General features: G+C 42.6%; 1 protein-coding gene across 1 annotated transcript in view; it reads left to right on the plus strand.

The window, feature by feature from the left end:
* GPD2 (glycerol-3-phosphate dehydrogenase 2) overlaps positions 1-10681 on the plus strand; it is a 79586-nt gene extending 68905 nt beyond the window's left edge. The window contains exons 12-17 of the mRNA XM_033165222.1: positions 416-547; positions 1674-1832; positions 3303-3415; positions 4929-5007; positions 5118-5216; positions 9939-10681. Coding sequence (XP_033021113.1) covers positions 416-547; positions 1674-1832; positions 3303-3415; positions 4929-5007; positions 5118-5216; positions 9939-10064 — 708 coding nt within the window. The 3' untranslated portion in view covers positions 10065-10681. The remainder of the gene's footprint in view (positions 1-415; positions 548-1673; positions 1833-3302; positions 3416-4928; positions 5008-5117; positions 5217-9938) is intronic.
* Positions 10682-15724: the final 5043 nt, after the last annotated feature.

A 15724-nucleotide genomic window follows, 5' to 3' on the forward strand; every position in this document is an offset into this window, starting at 1 on the left:
TGTTGTTGTTATTCAGGGGCTCTGTGCTCTGTAAGCCCAATTTACACAATCCCAATTTTGATCAGTGTGCGCACGCGCACACGTCCTGTCTCCTGACCGTGACAGTCGAAGAAGCCTCTTGGCTTCTTGGTCCCAAGTGAAGCTATTCTTCAAATGTGACGACAGTAGCAGAAACCTTGAAGCGTCATTAGTCACTGTTCCATTGATACATGCATAGCCGTGTTAGTGCTAGCCTAAGCGTTCGCAGCATGAGCTGTTTTCCTCCCACCCAGCCCTCATCGGTTGCCGCCTTTGACCTATTAGTTAACAGGCCACAGGAAAACTGTCAAGAGCAGTTCTGTCTATATGGAGCTGTATTCCAGGAAGTGCCGGCTGATGAAACAGTTCTTTTTTAAACCCGCTCTTGATCCCGTAGGTGGCTCAACATCTCTCAAATACATTTGGGGACAAGGCCTTTGAAGTGGCAAAGTTGGCCCAGGTGACCGGGAAGAGGTGGCCTATTGTTGGAAATCGCCTGGTTTCTGAGTTTCCTTACATTGAGTCTGAGGTATGACGGTGAGACCCTTTGTTGTCATATTGCTTCTTTTCTTCTCCTCCGCACCCCAGTTGTGTTTAAATGCTCTGCTCTCTCGAAGATGCCATAGCTTAGCTTATTCTGCCTACTACCTGGTGAAACCAACTAACAGAGGTAGCGCTATACACAGCGAAGTTCCCCCTGCCTCATTCTATCCTCCCCACACTTCCCCAGTTTAAATCTTGGCTCTGCCATTAGGCAAGCCAATATCTCTCAGCCTTGGATACAGTCTCCATCTGCGACACCAGCGTGATAAATACTGATCTACCTTACAGGGTTGTCGTTATTATAGGCAAAGTGTGTTTAACATTCTAAGGCGTTATAAATGTTTGCTGTTATCCAGGTAATTCAGATTGTCCTTCCCATTCCCCATAGGGGGGAAAGCAGAACAGGGCTGCCGGTAGGAACTGAAGAGGGTGGTATGCTTAAGGAGAAGCAAACAGCAGGTGGAATTCTGTGCACGCGTATGAGCTAGAAAGGATGTAAAGCAGGACAGGTTTTACACTGCAGTGAGATAAGCATGCGTTACCTGCTCTTGTGTCTGCACATCAAGCTGCTGTCAAAGGCATGGCTGCAGTGGCCAGTCAAAACGCTGGCAATCGTATTAGGATCCTGGGAATATTGGGAGGAACAGGCACAGGGCATGTAGCAGTGTGCAGAGAGTACCTTGTAAAGTGCCGATGGTGGAAGATCTACTAAGGCCAGGAAGGGATTGCAGTTCTCTAAAGAATATTTATACCTATGGATGAATCTCTCCTTCCCTGCCCAAGAGAACGTGAAGTATAACCCCTCAATTTCTGGGTGAAGTGTGTTTTGATCAAATGCGATACCAAATGCACCTCTTTTTAATCTGAGAAAACAAAAGGACAGAGGACCATTGTAGTGTAACCAAAGTTCATCTCAGTAGCCCAGAATGTATGCTTTCGAATCAGGGTGATGGTGGGTGACTCCATCTTGAATCACAGTCTGTATACATTACATTACACCACCTCTTTCCCTTTTCTTTTTAGTATTGTAATCTCTCTGTCCAGAGCCAGGCTATCGAACTGAAACAGATCTTTGAGCATTCTCTCTCTGTGTCTCTGTCCAAATATTGTAGATTGAGTATGCAATCCAAGAGTATGCCTGCACTGCGGTGGATGTGATTGCTCGCCGCACACGCCTGGCCTTCCTGAACGTGCAGGCTGCCGACGAAGCCTTGCCAAAGATAATTGAGATAATGGGGAAGAAGCTCAAATGGAACGAACAGAAGAAAAAGGTACAAGGGCGGGCCTCTAGGTTCACAGCAAAAGGATTGCAAGATCCTTCCTCAAGAAACTCTTGGGCGAATGACCCATAGTTGCTTTGGATGTTATTTTTGTCAGGGTTGTTAGAGTTGTTGGCCTGTGGAGGTTCAAATCCCCACTAAGCCAAGATGCTCCCTGGGTGACTTCACACCTGTCGCTTTCTCTCAGCCAGACCCTCCTTGCGGGGTTGTTGCAAGATAAACGGTGAAAGAGACATATGTACTCCCTTGAACTCCTTGGAGGTTGTGTGTGTGTGTGTGTGTGTGTGTGCATACACACATGCACATATATGCACAGACATGCATGGGTGCACACACCCTATTCTGGTTGGGCCCAAACCACATGCTACGTTTACTCAAGCAATGCTGCCTCCCTTTGGGGACTGATCACCCTCCCTGCTTTGACATTTGGAGGTACTCACCATCTTCCCAGAGTTCCCTTTCCCCCAAAAGCCATGGTGGAGAGAGAGGAGATAAAAAAAACATGGCAACCCCAATCCACATGGTGAGTACTGCAACTCTTGCCGTAACAACTTAGACCTGTTACTGAGGGCAGGCCGGTTCCTGCCCCCATGTGCCTTCCTGTGGTGCATGTAGTTTGCACAGGAAAAAAGAACGTATTTCATAAATGGGCTCCCCCCTGCCCCCCCCCCCCAGTAGCTGTACTGCATGTTCTCAGGGAGTTCCAGTATCTTGTTTTCAGGCCTTTTGAAGCCAACTTACTTGCTATGGAAAACGTTGTTTTGCCAAAGCAGGATAGCTGGTTTCATCTGTAAGCCCCTACTTCCTCAAAGGAGCAGAGCCTGGAAAACACTGAAAGTGGTCAGGCACATTGAATACAGGAGCAGAACAGCAAGGAGCTGAAAACAGTGCAAAATGAAGTTTTGGAATGGAAGAGGGGATTTGAAGATTCCCAACTAGGGGCTGCCTCGTTGTCCTGCTGTCTGAAGAGAGTAATCACAGCAAATGCCAGAAGCCCTCAAAAATTGGATGCGTTGAAGCCTGTGTCTCGCCATTTAGTGTATTTATTGTAGCTATAAGATGCCAGCATTAAATTTAAAGGCCATCTCTCGTCCCTTTCTCATCCCTGCAAGCACAAGTCTTGCTGACATCGCTGCTAGTTGCATGTGTGGATTGAGGGCACGTTAGAGCCTTTAAAATCTTTACATTGCACGTCTCCCGGAGTAATTATCGCTTGATAATCAACACTTGTACAACCAAACCAGTGATCTAGCTGAAGCATGAAATGCTGCCTAATCTTAATTACCTTGTTCACCTTTAAGCACTTTTTGGTCATCAACTGCTGATATTCCTCTAAGGACCAGCAATTATAATTAAGTGAAAGGAGCCAGTAAAACATTACAGCAAAGAAGGAATTCGGAATGTAAATATTTGCTGTTACCCTAGAGTTGAGACACTGTGTGCTGCTCTCTCTCCGTATAGGAGCAGCTTGCAGAGGCGAAGAAGTTTTTGTACTACGAAATGGGCTACAAGGCACGATCAGAGCAACTGACGGATCGCAGCGAAATCACTTTGTCCCCAGCAGATATTGAGAGGTAAATACATTGTGCAAGCTAGTAGTTGCTATTCTCGGGGGTCTAGATAGAACTGCAGTGAGTAGGTGGCGAGTGTTAAGAACAAAACCTCCAGCTGTGCAAGCTGGGCTGAGATGGCAGATCCTTATATTTAATTTTGCTGCCATTGTACGTGATGTCTCTTTGTGTTTATTTGCCACGTTTGAGGCTGGCTTGAGGGGTGTATGGGGTGTTAGGAGATGAGTAGGACCTCTGGTGGGGGATACATATTGCTCCTTCTGGGGTACTTCTTGATCCCCACCCTGCACTCAGCTCTCACCCGTGACTCCTAGAAGCTGTAAGCATGTGCCAGTGCCCACACTCTTGGAAATGGTTTTGACTGGCCTTCCCTCCTCCATGCGAAGACAGGATCTAGCAGATTAAGTGGATGAGACCAATAGTGGGTCCAGTGGTCAAGAAGGTGGTTTCTGCATGAGCTGTAGAGGGAAATGATGGGCAGATGGGACTTGGCAACCTGGGAAGGTTTCCCATCTAGGAGACGGAAAACTCTGATCCTAAACCACCATTGCCTTGTGGGATATCTTTGGGAGAAGGAAGACTAAAGAGTAAGCCCTACATAAATCAGGAGTGGAGTCCCTAAGATGGTTGGATGGCATCATATACACCTCTTCCTGGCAACTCCTGGTGCCTAACATAGTGCTCTGCTTTCCTTTGGACCACATCAGCAAGGCTGAGAAGGGAGGGTCTTGTCATCTGGGCAGCCCAGGACACTGCCCAGACTTGCGCCTAAGGGAGGTCACTTCGGCTTGATCTCACCCCTAGAGTACTCCATTGTCTCTCAAGACAGACAGATGCTGTTAGGTTGCCTTGAGCGACTGTTTGACATTCCCTGATTGGTTGAGAGCATTGGGCATAATTATATCTCTGTCTTGGCTCAACATCTGTTGGGTGCGTGTATGATACTGCCTTATGTACTCAGATGATTAATCCATCTAGTCCGTTAACACACTCTCTCTACACTGACTTGTAGTGGCTCTCCTGAGCTTTCAGGCCAGGGATGAGGAACCTGTATGGCCCTCCAGATATTGTTGGGTTCCCACTTCCCATCAGCCCCAGCCAGCAGTCAGGGATGATAGGGCTTGTAGTCTATCAACATCTGGAGAGCCACAGATGTTTCTCATCCCTGCTTTAGGCAGACATTTCCCCCACTTCTGCTACCAAGATTATTTAACTGGAGATGTCAGGGACCGAATCTGTGTGCTTGTGTGCAAAAGTGTGTGCTCTACTATTGAGCTGCATCTCCTTCCCCAAGATGACTGAATCCTGGCAGTACTTTGTATGGTAGAAGGTGATATGTTATGGCATTGAAATGAGGAAAGTTGAGTAGTGTTGGTGACAATAACCGTGGCACTGGTGGTGGAGATTTTGCAAGGAAGGAGGAGAACATCCCATAGATTTAGGTTGGGCTTCGTTATAAAACTGCTTTTGCTGTTTGGCATTATATAGCTGTTTCCTGAATTATCCAATTTTGCAGATATAAAAAGAGATTCCACATGTTTGATAAAGATGGCAAAGGCTTTATTACCATAGTGGATGTGCAGCGTGTGTTGGAGGTAACATTTTACTTACTTTAAAAAAATACTATCAGAATTGCCCGACGTGCTATTAATAGTGCTTTGTTAATCCAGGATTGTGGTTTTTTTTCTTTCATAAACTTTTATAGAGCATCAACTTTCAGATTAATGAAAGAGCGCTCCATGAGATTTTGAATGAAGTGGATTTGAACAAGAATGGGCAGGTTGAACTCAATGAGTTTTTGCAGGTGAGTTGGTTCCTTTTAAATATGTGTGATTGTTTTTATGCATATATTTTATAATATATGTAAAGTATAGCATGACAAGAAGGGGGGTGGGCAGGCAGCCCAAGCGAGCTTGAGGGAGTGGGTAGCTAAAACAGGCTGTAACAGCCCACCAGCTCCGCTGGATTCTTTATCTGCCATCCAGATCCCCAGGCCACTTGGCGCCACCACAGTGGCATCTCGGAAGTCAAATGAAATCCGTTCAGCTTCCAAAACGTTTGGAAACCAAGGCGCAGCTTCCGATTGGCTGCAGGAAGCTCCTGCAGCCAATTGGAGGCTGCAGAAACCCCGTTGGACATTCAGATTCCAAAGAATGTTCGCAAACCGGAACACTCACTTCCGGGGTTGTGGCGTTCGAGACCCAAAACGGACGAGTACCAAGGTGTTCGGGTCCAAGGTACGGCTGTACTGGCTGCTCTCCTCCTCTGAGGCTGGCCTCGTAATCCACTGCTGCCACTGCTTGATTACCATGAATGCAGAATGCAGTTTTAGCCTATGATCTGGCTGTTACATAGTGCAGGCAGGTAGGCCTTGAAGTGAAGGTCTCTGAAAAGCATTTAATACTTACCTTTTCATCTTAGATTTTTGTCAGCAAATTGGTAATGGGAATGGTGTTCCTTGGTTGGGCAAAACATTAAATCCTTTGTTTCAAACTCAGTTGTGATGACTCCTTAGGTTTCTTCCTACTCACCCCTGCGGTTTCTCCCTTTTAAAAAATTGATCTCTGGCCTACTTTCTGACTTAACCAATTCTTGTAGACTTGGCTTAAATATAAGCAGGCAAATATTCATGCTCAAAGTTTGTCCTTTCCATGCTCATAACACTGACTTGTATGGAGACTGATTAAATATTGATTTAATATTTCTCCTGATTTTTTTTAATTAATGAATTTACAGGATGTTAATTTATTTTGTGCATCGGCAACATGTTAGATGGCACTTAGTCTAGTGGTGAATCAGCACAGTGTTGCTCACATTGTCCAACATAAGGGCCAATGGCCCAGGACATGATTTCTTCTTAGTGGTCCAATGCTGAATATAAATTCAGATTTATTTATTTTTTGCTCTTTTCAGAGGCTAGCTGTATCTGTGATTTTGTAAACCATTTAAATGCAGGTTGGAAGGATTTTTGCTGCATAGTTGCCAATGATTTGACAGACGGATTTTCCATTTTTAAAACACAAGCATTCTTTTTTTTTGTTTTGTTCCAGCTGTATGATAGGGATAGAATATCTTGCATATTCTCTTCCCATCTCATTATTAAACATATTTGAAAACTGAAATTCAAAAAGAGGGGAGGAGCAAAACAATATACCCCCTTCCTAGGGTAAAAATACTAAATTTGTGCTATTGGGCTATAATTAATTTGACATCTGCTTGACACATGGATTACTCCAGGATCACATTCATGCCACATTCAGTCTCCAAGCACACCTGCATTGTTAAAATCTGTGCACTCCATCTTTCAGTTCTCTCCCCATGTATTTATTTTAGGGGGGGGCGCCCACCCACCCAGACTTATAGCAAAGTATGAGAGGCAGCTTGAGATGGGGTGGGGGTAGTGTATTGCTCCAGACAACAGCAAGTAAATCACTGCAATCTCTCAATCAGCGTTCATCTTGCTGCATGTTTCTTTGCTTGATGAATCCTTTAGCACATGGTATAGCCTTTTCCTTAGCCAGATCCGCCCGTGGGGTTTGATAAGTGAAGGGAGAAGCTTGTGTGCATCGCCCCCTCCTTCCTTCGCACGGCCGATTCCCTCCCCTGTTGTAGTTAGAAGTATCCATATCCTGCCCGCAAGCAGAATTGGAACCCCAGTTTTTGAAGTCTGTTCTCATTCTTGCTAGCAAGCAAAGTTAGCGGTAACCGGAGTTTTGCCGAGTTCTAGACATTGTGGCAGTTCTTGACATTGTTGCCACGAATCAGAAAGTGCGGGAGAGTATCAGCACACAGGAGGTGGAGGAGAAATTGGCTAACACGAGCCTCAAGCGGGTTCCTGACTGCCACGTTGTGTGTTTGCCTTGATGTTTATACTCGGCCACTTGCATATCAATTGGCCTGTGAATTGCTCCCTTATCCTATAAAACCAGAGGGGAGAAAATTGGTCTGTGGTTTTGTGAGTGCAGAAAGTGGAACGTAGGAACACGTGTCTTTAATTCCAGTGCTGCAAAATACACAAGCTCTAAAGAGGCTTCTGAAATGCGTCTGGGCATCCATTTGACTCCTTTCATACAATCAGCAGCTTATTTGTTTTCCATTGCCAGCCAGGTTTGTTTTTGTAGAGCCTTCCTTGGTCAGGTTTTTCAAATGACTGCCAGGTCCTTCCTGCGCGGTGGCAATGATGAATGCAGAACATGAGATAAATTAATGCTGGGGATTTTGGTCAATGTCAGCCCTTTCTTCACTGTGTCAAGTTAAACAAACAAGATCAAGGCAAAGGAAAATGGTAATTGTCTCTCTCAAGATGGGTTGCAGATAAGAGCACTGTTGAATCTAAATGTGGAAATTTTCACAGGTTGAGTCTAGCATATTATATATATTTGTGTGTGTATATTCCCCCCTTCCACACATAGTAGAATAAGTTATGTGAGTAAATTTATTTATACAGAGGTTTAAAATAGAAAATTTGCCTGTAATATAAATCACGTTAAGGCATTCTTTTTTAAAAAGAAAATCTACTCCCCACTCCCATCCCAACTAACATTACAGTTTCCCCTTTCTCATTTATTCTCAGGCTCCAAAATTAGCAGGATTTAATTTTAAATTTTAAAAGTCTTATTCTGTATTGGTAGCACTTTGATTTCATGATTGTATTTGTTTGAAATTTGGCTTGTTTGTCAGTGCTATCGTGTTAAGATGAAATAGCTTATCCTGCTGTATGTTATTTGTGATTATTTTGTTTAAAGGGACCAGCTTTATTGTGCTTTGCACACTTCAGATATTTACAGGTGCATACTTAAAACCATTTAACACAGATTTGCATTTTTATTTAAATTTCCAACCTATTTTATCCCAAGTACTTGGGGCAGATAATAATGCCAAACAATCCAATAAAACTAATAATGCCTATTTAAAATATAAAATGCAATGCTTAATTTATATTGTTCTATACCAGTTTCTCTCCTGCCATCCAGAGCCTGTAAAAAACAAGATCTGGTTGCATTTTTGGAAAATACTCATAATTCAGGACTATACCAGTTTAGAATACAGAGTAGGGGGTCTCTTGTTTGACATTGCCTCTATGTCAGGCAGAAGGCTTTTTGTCTAGCCCTCCCTGGTGTGCTATCTTTGTAGGTAAGGGGTGCTTTTCATATACAAACACTTTGGGACAGGTGATTTCACACCGCATGTATTCCTCAGTTGGCATTGACCCACGTGGGTATAATGTATTATCATCACAAGCAGGCGAGTAAAAAGGAGAACTTCTGCTCCTCTGAAGGAGTGGGTCTTTTCATTTATTAGATACACATGATGATTCTTTGAATAAATAGGATGATGAGTGGCCTATTTCTGTTTTCTTCTTTGATACCTGTTTTCTAGATTTTTAAATCTCCAGGGCAGGGATCTATCCTTCTGTTCTTTGAAAGTACCATGCTCATGAGTGATGTTGTTACTGTTGCTGTTGGATCCATTTGTGTTAGTCTAGTCTTTCAGATGCTTCAACCTGCTTAAACATAATGGCTTTTCTCAAGTAGCCAGAAGGGCTCCAATGAATACTTGACTGTTCTTGTTTAGGCAGTCCAATGAGTTAACATAAAAGTCAGAAATATTAATATCTATAGCCAGTGTGGTGTAGTGGTTAAGAGTGGTAGACTCGTAATCTGGTGAACCGGGTTCGTGTCTCCGCTCCTCCACATGCGTGACCTTGGGCTAGTCACACTTCTTTGAAATCTCTCGGCCCCACTCACCTCACAGAGTGTTTGTTGTGGGGGAGGAAGGGAAAGGAAAATGTTAGCTGCTTCGAGACTCCTTCGGGTAGTGAAAAGCGGGGTAGCAAATCCAAACTCTTCTTTCTTTCTTTCTTTCTTTCTATCTATCTATCTATCTATCTATCTATCTATCTATCTATCTATCTACACACACACACACAGAGAGAGAGAGAGAGAGAGAGAGAGAGAGAGAGAGAGAGAGAGAGAGAGAGAGATATGAATATCCTGGAGGAATTTCTGATTGCTCAGAAAAAGGAAAATTGGCCAAATAATGCCTTGCACATTGTTCATTCATCTCTGCTTTGGCCCTAAAGGAAAAAAAGTCAGAGAAGTAAAACGAGAGTGTGGCTTGTAGCATTTGCTGTCAGGTTGATAATTGTGCGATGCAAGCCCAGCATAACAAATAGGGCAGGAAGAGCAGTTTTCCAATTGTTCCGTTGGCTTTCTCATTGGAGTAGCAACAACATGGAATCAGAACACTATTAAGAGAGCATGCCCATCAGTGGTAATATTGAAGATGCTGTGCTCATCTTCTGAGGTGTGGAGGGTAGTGACACAAGAGCAGTGCTTCTCAGTGGTCTTCCATTCTGGATTTTGATAGTGAAGTCTGGCTCTGCTTCACCACAGAGTTTTGTAATGTCTTAACGTTTGCTCATGTGTTAAGACGTCATCATCATCATCATCATCACCATCATAATCTACATTTCTAAATGAATGAGTCTTCTCAATCCTGGTGTTTGTTTGTTTGTTTGTTTTAGCTCATGACTGCTATTCAGAAAGGATTTGTCTCTGGAAGCCGTCTAGCTGTACTTATGAAAGCTGCAGAAGAGAACATCCACCAGCGCAATAGGATTTCAGTAGATCGGAGTGGTGGCGGTCTGTGAGTTTTGGGAACCCTTGGCTGCAAAATGGTGGATCTCGTGTTGCTGCTGAAAAACATTCCAGTGCTTTCAGATGTGCCCTGCTTCCTCTGCTTGATCTGTCTGGCATTGAGCAACCATATGGAAAAAAAACACTGTTGCAGTCTGCTTACTTAACAGTCTACTATTGCAGTCCTTAAAGTTCTACTACCATTTTGACTTTTGGCCTCCTTAACTGGGTATATGTTTCTGCTTTCTGAAGAATCAGTGGTGGACATGCATTTGGAGTGAGGGAACTCTGCCCCCAGTGCCTTTTTCTGGGCAACTCCTGGGGGATCTGCACTACACCTTGGCTGCCCTTGGGGCCCACGGCAGGAGATCCAGGTGCAGTTTCATTGTGCCACCTGAACTGTAACAAGAAAAAATCATTTTCTACCTTAGTAAGGTGGCCCCTGGCTCTCTTCTCCTATCTTGCTGCTTTGATTTGGCAGAAGTGGGAGGTGCCAGCATGCCTTTAGTGTCTTATATGTCGGCTTGTTTTTTAAACTTCTGCATTGCTTTTTTTCTTTGTTTTAGGAGAAGTGTGTTGTGCTAAATATTCATCTTGTTGCCTAGAACTTTGGGGATGATTGTATTATTATTATTACTATTACTATTAATATTATTATTACTACTACTGGTATTGCAAAGCTATTAAAGCATGTGTGTCATTTTTTAAAAAAATGGAGTGATTTGTTGTTGGGGAGAATAAGAGTTCTCACATCTGGATTTTCCATTGTATGTCACAGAAAATATAAATGTATGTCCTGATAATCGCCATGATAATTGTGTCCAGGTTGGAGGACATATTGAGTTCAACATATTTAAGTCTCATTGAAACTAGTGGGGCTTGCTTAATTATGTCCTGCATCTGTGATTTACAGGTGAATTTCTGAAATCACTTTAAGACTAGCATACCGGTAAGTTTAGAAGCACACCACATTATGATGATCATTATTTAAATGTTGCCTATTATGCCACCATGGGAAAACACAACATTATGGATGGAAGTTTCATCCCTGTTATTTCTTCTATAGCAAGTGGTAAAGTTTGTGGTGCATATAGTTGGGTTTCTTGTGATATTTCTATAGTGTTTTTAATGCCAGCATCTCAATTTATTGTTCATTTATGGAGAATGCACAAAACAAAGCACAACCCGAAACTATTCTAGCATCTCAGCATGTTTTGCTAGAGAAAAAGGGATTTCATTTAAATATTATTAAGGTAGCCTGTTCAATTTTGGGCCCGCTTTTGAAGCATGGGTTTTCATTTATCTTTTGCCTAAAATCCTTCCAATTAAGCGGGATTGTGCCACTTAGGTCACTTGGAAGCTTTCTCTTTGCAGTCTGCAAAATAAAGAAATGGTATGCAGCAAAGAGAAAAGTTGACATCCGGTGGGCCTTTATTTTGATATCTCTTATCTACAAGGGCTTTTACCCTCATGCCAGTTTTTTGTTTAAGGGATACTCCTGTAAGAATTGACATGGGAAAGTTCTGCACTATTTTAACGCCATGTCGAAATAATTTCCATCATCATCATTACTCTTATTATCATTATTTATTATTGTTAGTTTCATCCCTTGAGTGATGCAAAGAGGGCATCCCAGGGAACAAAATGTAATAGCATGTAGATGTAAGAAGGGTTTCTGTGCACAGGGCTTTCAGTTCTGGCATGTACCACAGGATCCTTCTAATGGACCATGGAACTATCTTAATATTCCTGCAGTGCCATCCCCAAACCTCTCCCTTGGCAAAAACACTTTATATGCACTTTTTGAAGGTGTAGAGGGCGTTTACTCCTAGGAATAGCTGCAAGTGTATTAAAAGTAACACGGCAACTAACTTTTAGAAGGATGCATTCACATTTTTGCATGTAGAATTTTTTTTTTTCATTCTCAAGATGAAGGCGAAGAGCCACAATCTAGTAAAAGATATTTGAGGGCAACATTCTCAAAAGCCTGCCGTGAAATTCCATTCAGACATTTCCCCTTCTTTTTGCTACTGTCAAGGTCCCTCAGACTTACTGTTTTATATGTTGGCAGTAGCAGGAAGGAAATGGAGAAGAAACAGATTTCTCTTGCTTTTAGACCCTGAGCATTTCAGATATAATTGAAACACGTGACTAAAGCCTTGTGTATATTTGGATATTTGAGACTTCTGTCTCTGAGCACAAAGGGTTATATTTTGTACTGATGGCTGCTTCCCCTCCACACCACCAACACACATTGGGCTGGTTTTTTCATATCTGTTTTCATTCCCTTATATATGTGTATGTGCATCTAGTTTGGGGGACATGAAAAAGCACCACCAACGATTAATTGAAAACTTGCTATCCCACATATTGTAGAATGTGGAGAAATGACTACCGTATTTTTCCATGTATAAGATGCCCCTTATTTTTTGGGACTCAAAATTAAGAAAATGCACCATGCACTCTCTGTGTAGAAGACGACGCCTTATTTTAAACTTCAGAAATTTAGGAAAAAATATAGTCTTATACACAGAAAAATACTGTATTTCCTCTATTTGTACCCCTGAAAGGGTGTGTGTGCCAATATTTGTATATAATCAAAGTAGCATTTTAAAATTTCACACCTTCAGACAAAAGAACATCTGCTATCATGTTCTCTCTCTCTCTCTCTCTCTCTCTCTCTCTCTCTCTCTCTCTCTCTCTCTCTCCATTTATCCACACCGAAGTTAGCTTAGCAGTAGGGCTTTTAGCATTGAAGAGCAATGGGTATCCAAGCCATGTTACTTAAGACAACCTCTCATAAACCTTTATGTGCCCATTGTCAGAAGGCAACACAGGATTTCCAGCAGTGTCTAGTTATGCCAATAACTTTAGCCCTATCGGGGAACCAGGAGCTCCTGTTTCCAGCCACACAGGAGCAAGGAGCAGGCAGCACCATGTAGATTTGCATCTGATGTCATGTGCTTCCCCCCAAGGTCTGTACATACAGCACAAGACTTGTGAGAACTTCCCCAGAACCTTGATTATGATGGGGTGACTTTCATGCGCACCACTATGTTCCTGAATGGCCCTTCCCTACAGACGTCGGTGGGACTCCTTGGTGTGGTTCCATTCCCTGCTCCCGTAGCTCTTTAGCCTAGCGCAGGCATTACTCTCCTCACCGTTTGCTACCAACACGTTCACACCACGAGCATGCATGTGTAGTGGAGGTTCTTTTCCATTCTTCTGTAGTTTTATAGTATGCCCGTTCCCCCATTTTGGGTTGGATCTCTCTGAATGTCTTTTGCTTTGTGACGCGAGAGTCACATGTGCGCCACTGTTTTGTACAGGAAGCGAAAAGTTATGCGCACCATACTTGCTTGATTTAGTCAAATGATAGGTGGAGACTTACTTGATGGGCATGACGTTCTGGATTTTTTGTTGTTGTAGCAAGTTTGGAAGATGGTCACTTGTGGGAAATTGAAAGCACGTGCCGGGTTTTTTCTTTTCCTAGATAATAATTCTGTATAATGCCACAGTGTTCCAAAAAGAAAGCCAAAACAATTAACAGCAAAGCAGCCCTGTGGTTTGGTGTGTGTGTATACGTACCTATATGCATACATATACATATATACTTTGCCGCATGTTTTTCCATCTGGCACTTTTATGTATTGTGACGGGTTATTGTTCAGGATTGGACTGTTAAATACTGTGTTTGAGGCTGGGTTGTCATTTTTATAACTGTCTCTGTGTTTTATTGTCATTATTTATTACTTTTGATATACAGAATGAGCTGCATGCATTTATAGAGCAATAAGAGGATGTATTTAATGTGCCTTGTTTTTAACTGAATAAGAACTGAACACATGAATCAATAAAACTGATTAAAATGGTCCACTCGCTGGCATTTTGATGTTACCAGCAGTTACGGAAATAAAGTTGATTAGTCTTGAACTCTACCCTCCCTCCTCTTGCGCCTTGGCCCCCCCCCCCCCCCGTGGTTAAAAGTTTAAAACTGAGACTTCTTAAACCTCCAGTTTTAAGGGATAATATAAATTACTGGCCTTAACTCTGTGTATCTGGTTGGGCAAATTAGGAGTTGAAATCCAAAGAAGCTTGTCATGAGGTATTAACGGTAGATTTCTCTGTTGGAATACAGTAGAATATATTTTCATTGCTACCATGGAGGGCTTTCCCCCTCCTTTTTTTCTCTCCCCTCCCCACACTGTGAGATCAGAAAATGGCAACAGCCCACAAATTGTTACCAGGGTGGACTTATTTATTTATTTTGTTTCATTCAACCCAAAGCTCTTCAGGCGCCATGTCCCCAGCCCACACTGATGAATTTTATCATGACTAAAATCAATAGGAATAAATGGAAAAGATTACATAATCCATTTTGATCATCTTGCATGTCAGGTTAGTCCAGAGTTGCCAAGTGCTGATAAATGTTCTGAAAAGAGAGGGAGGGGGGGAAGCTATATATTTTCATTGACAGCAAATCAGCTAAGCTGTTTATAAGTTTTTAACACATTAAAAGTAAGAATCATTCTCATATTCTTTTATAGTCCCAAATTTACGTTTGGTGCATGGGCTTTTCCAGATTATGGTTTTGTTTCTTAACGTTTGCCATCAGAATGCATTTGTTTTGCTTTGTCATGTGAATGATCTATGGTTGGAAGCTGGAACATTATGAAATGTTTAGAATCAATGCATCTTGAGCACATAACTACAGACCCCACCCCCATTTTTTTTTAAAATATGGTTGTGTAGGTGATGTTTTGGGGGACACATTATTCCACCAAAAACCTCAGAGCCTGCTACCTTCCTTATGCTCAAGAGCGTTAATGCTCCTCCACCCCAGATCCTTGCATGCGCTTTTAGAGGCATAGTTGCCCTCTCCACAGAGATAGATAAATGAATTCACAATAAACCTAGTGAAATGGATGGGCCGTGGCCAAGGTTTCAGGCTCCAAACACATAGGAAAAGGAGGACGCACATTTTAGCAGCGAGCCTGGAAAATACCAAGTGCTCAGAGTGAATTCCCACATCAAATTTGAACTGATTGCATTTGATTGGGGAAGATTATAAAAGAGAGCAACATCTTCAGTGATGTGCGTTTTGCCGGTTAAATGAGTTCCGTTTCTCACCCGCTGAAAATGAAGGGCCTCTCAAGTTTGCCCATCTCCTCCTGCCTTTTTAGTCTCATTCCTTCCCACCTCCCAATTATCCACTGGAGGTATGAAACGTATACAGAGGCGCAAGAGCATTCATGCTGTACAATATTTGCACAGGTGCTGTGATCAGGAGGCTGCTGCGGGCTTCAGTCCAGAATCAATACTTCACTCAATCTGTGTGAGACACAACTAATTTAGGAGAATTCCTGCTCTTCTCTCCCTGCGAGTATCTCTGCTTTCCATAAACTGTCAGTGGGTAATTCCTTGCTAAATGGTGCTGTGCTTATTTTTAATTCACCTGGAGTTTTTCTTTTTCCCCCTTTTTCTGAAGACATGAGCATACATTAGGTTATTGAGATGGATTTGTACTGAAGTGCAGAGAGATTTGCTATTAAATCTGCCCCCCCCGCCCCGAAATACTGTTAAGCTGTTACATTTTGGTATGTATAACTGAAGCTTTAATTTGGCCCTCATTGGGTGTTAATTCAAACTCGTTAATTCCTTAAAAGTGTTTTTT

This window comes from Lacerta agilis, chromosome 1 (genome assembly GCF_009819535.1).
Source record: "Lacerta agilis isolate rLacAgi1 chromosome 1, rLacAgi1.pri, whole genome shotgun sequence".
NCBI classification, from domain to species: Eukaryota; Metazoa; Chordata; class Lepidosauria; order Squamata; family Lacertidae; genus Lacerta; species Lacerta agilis.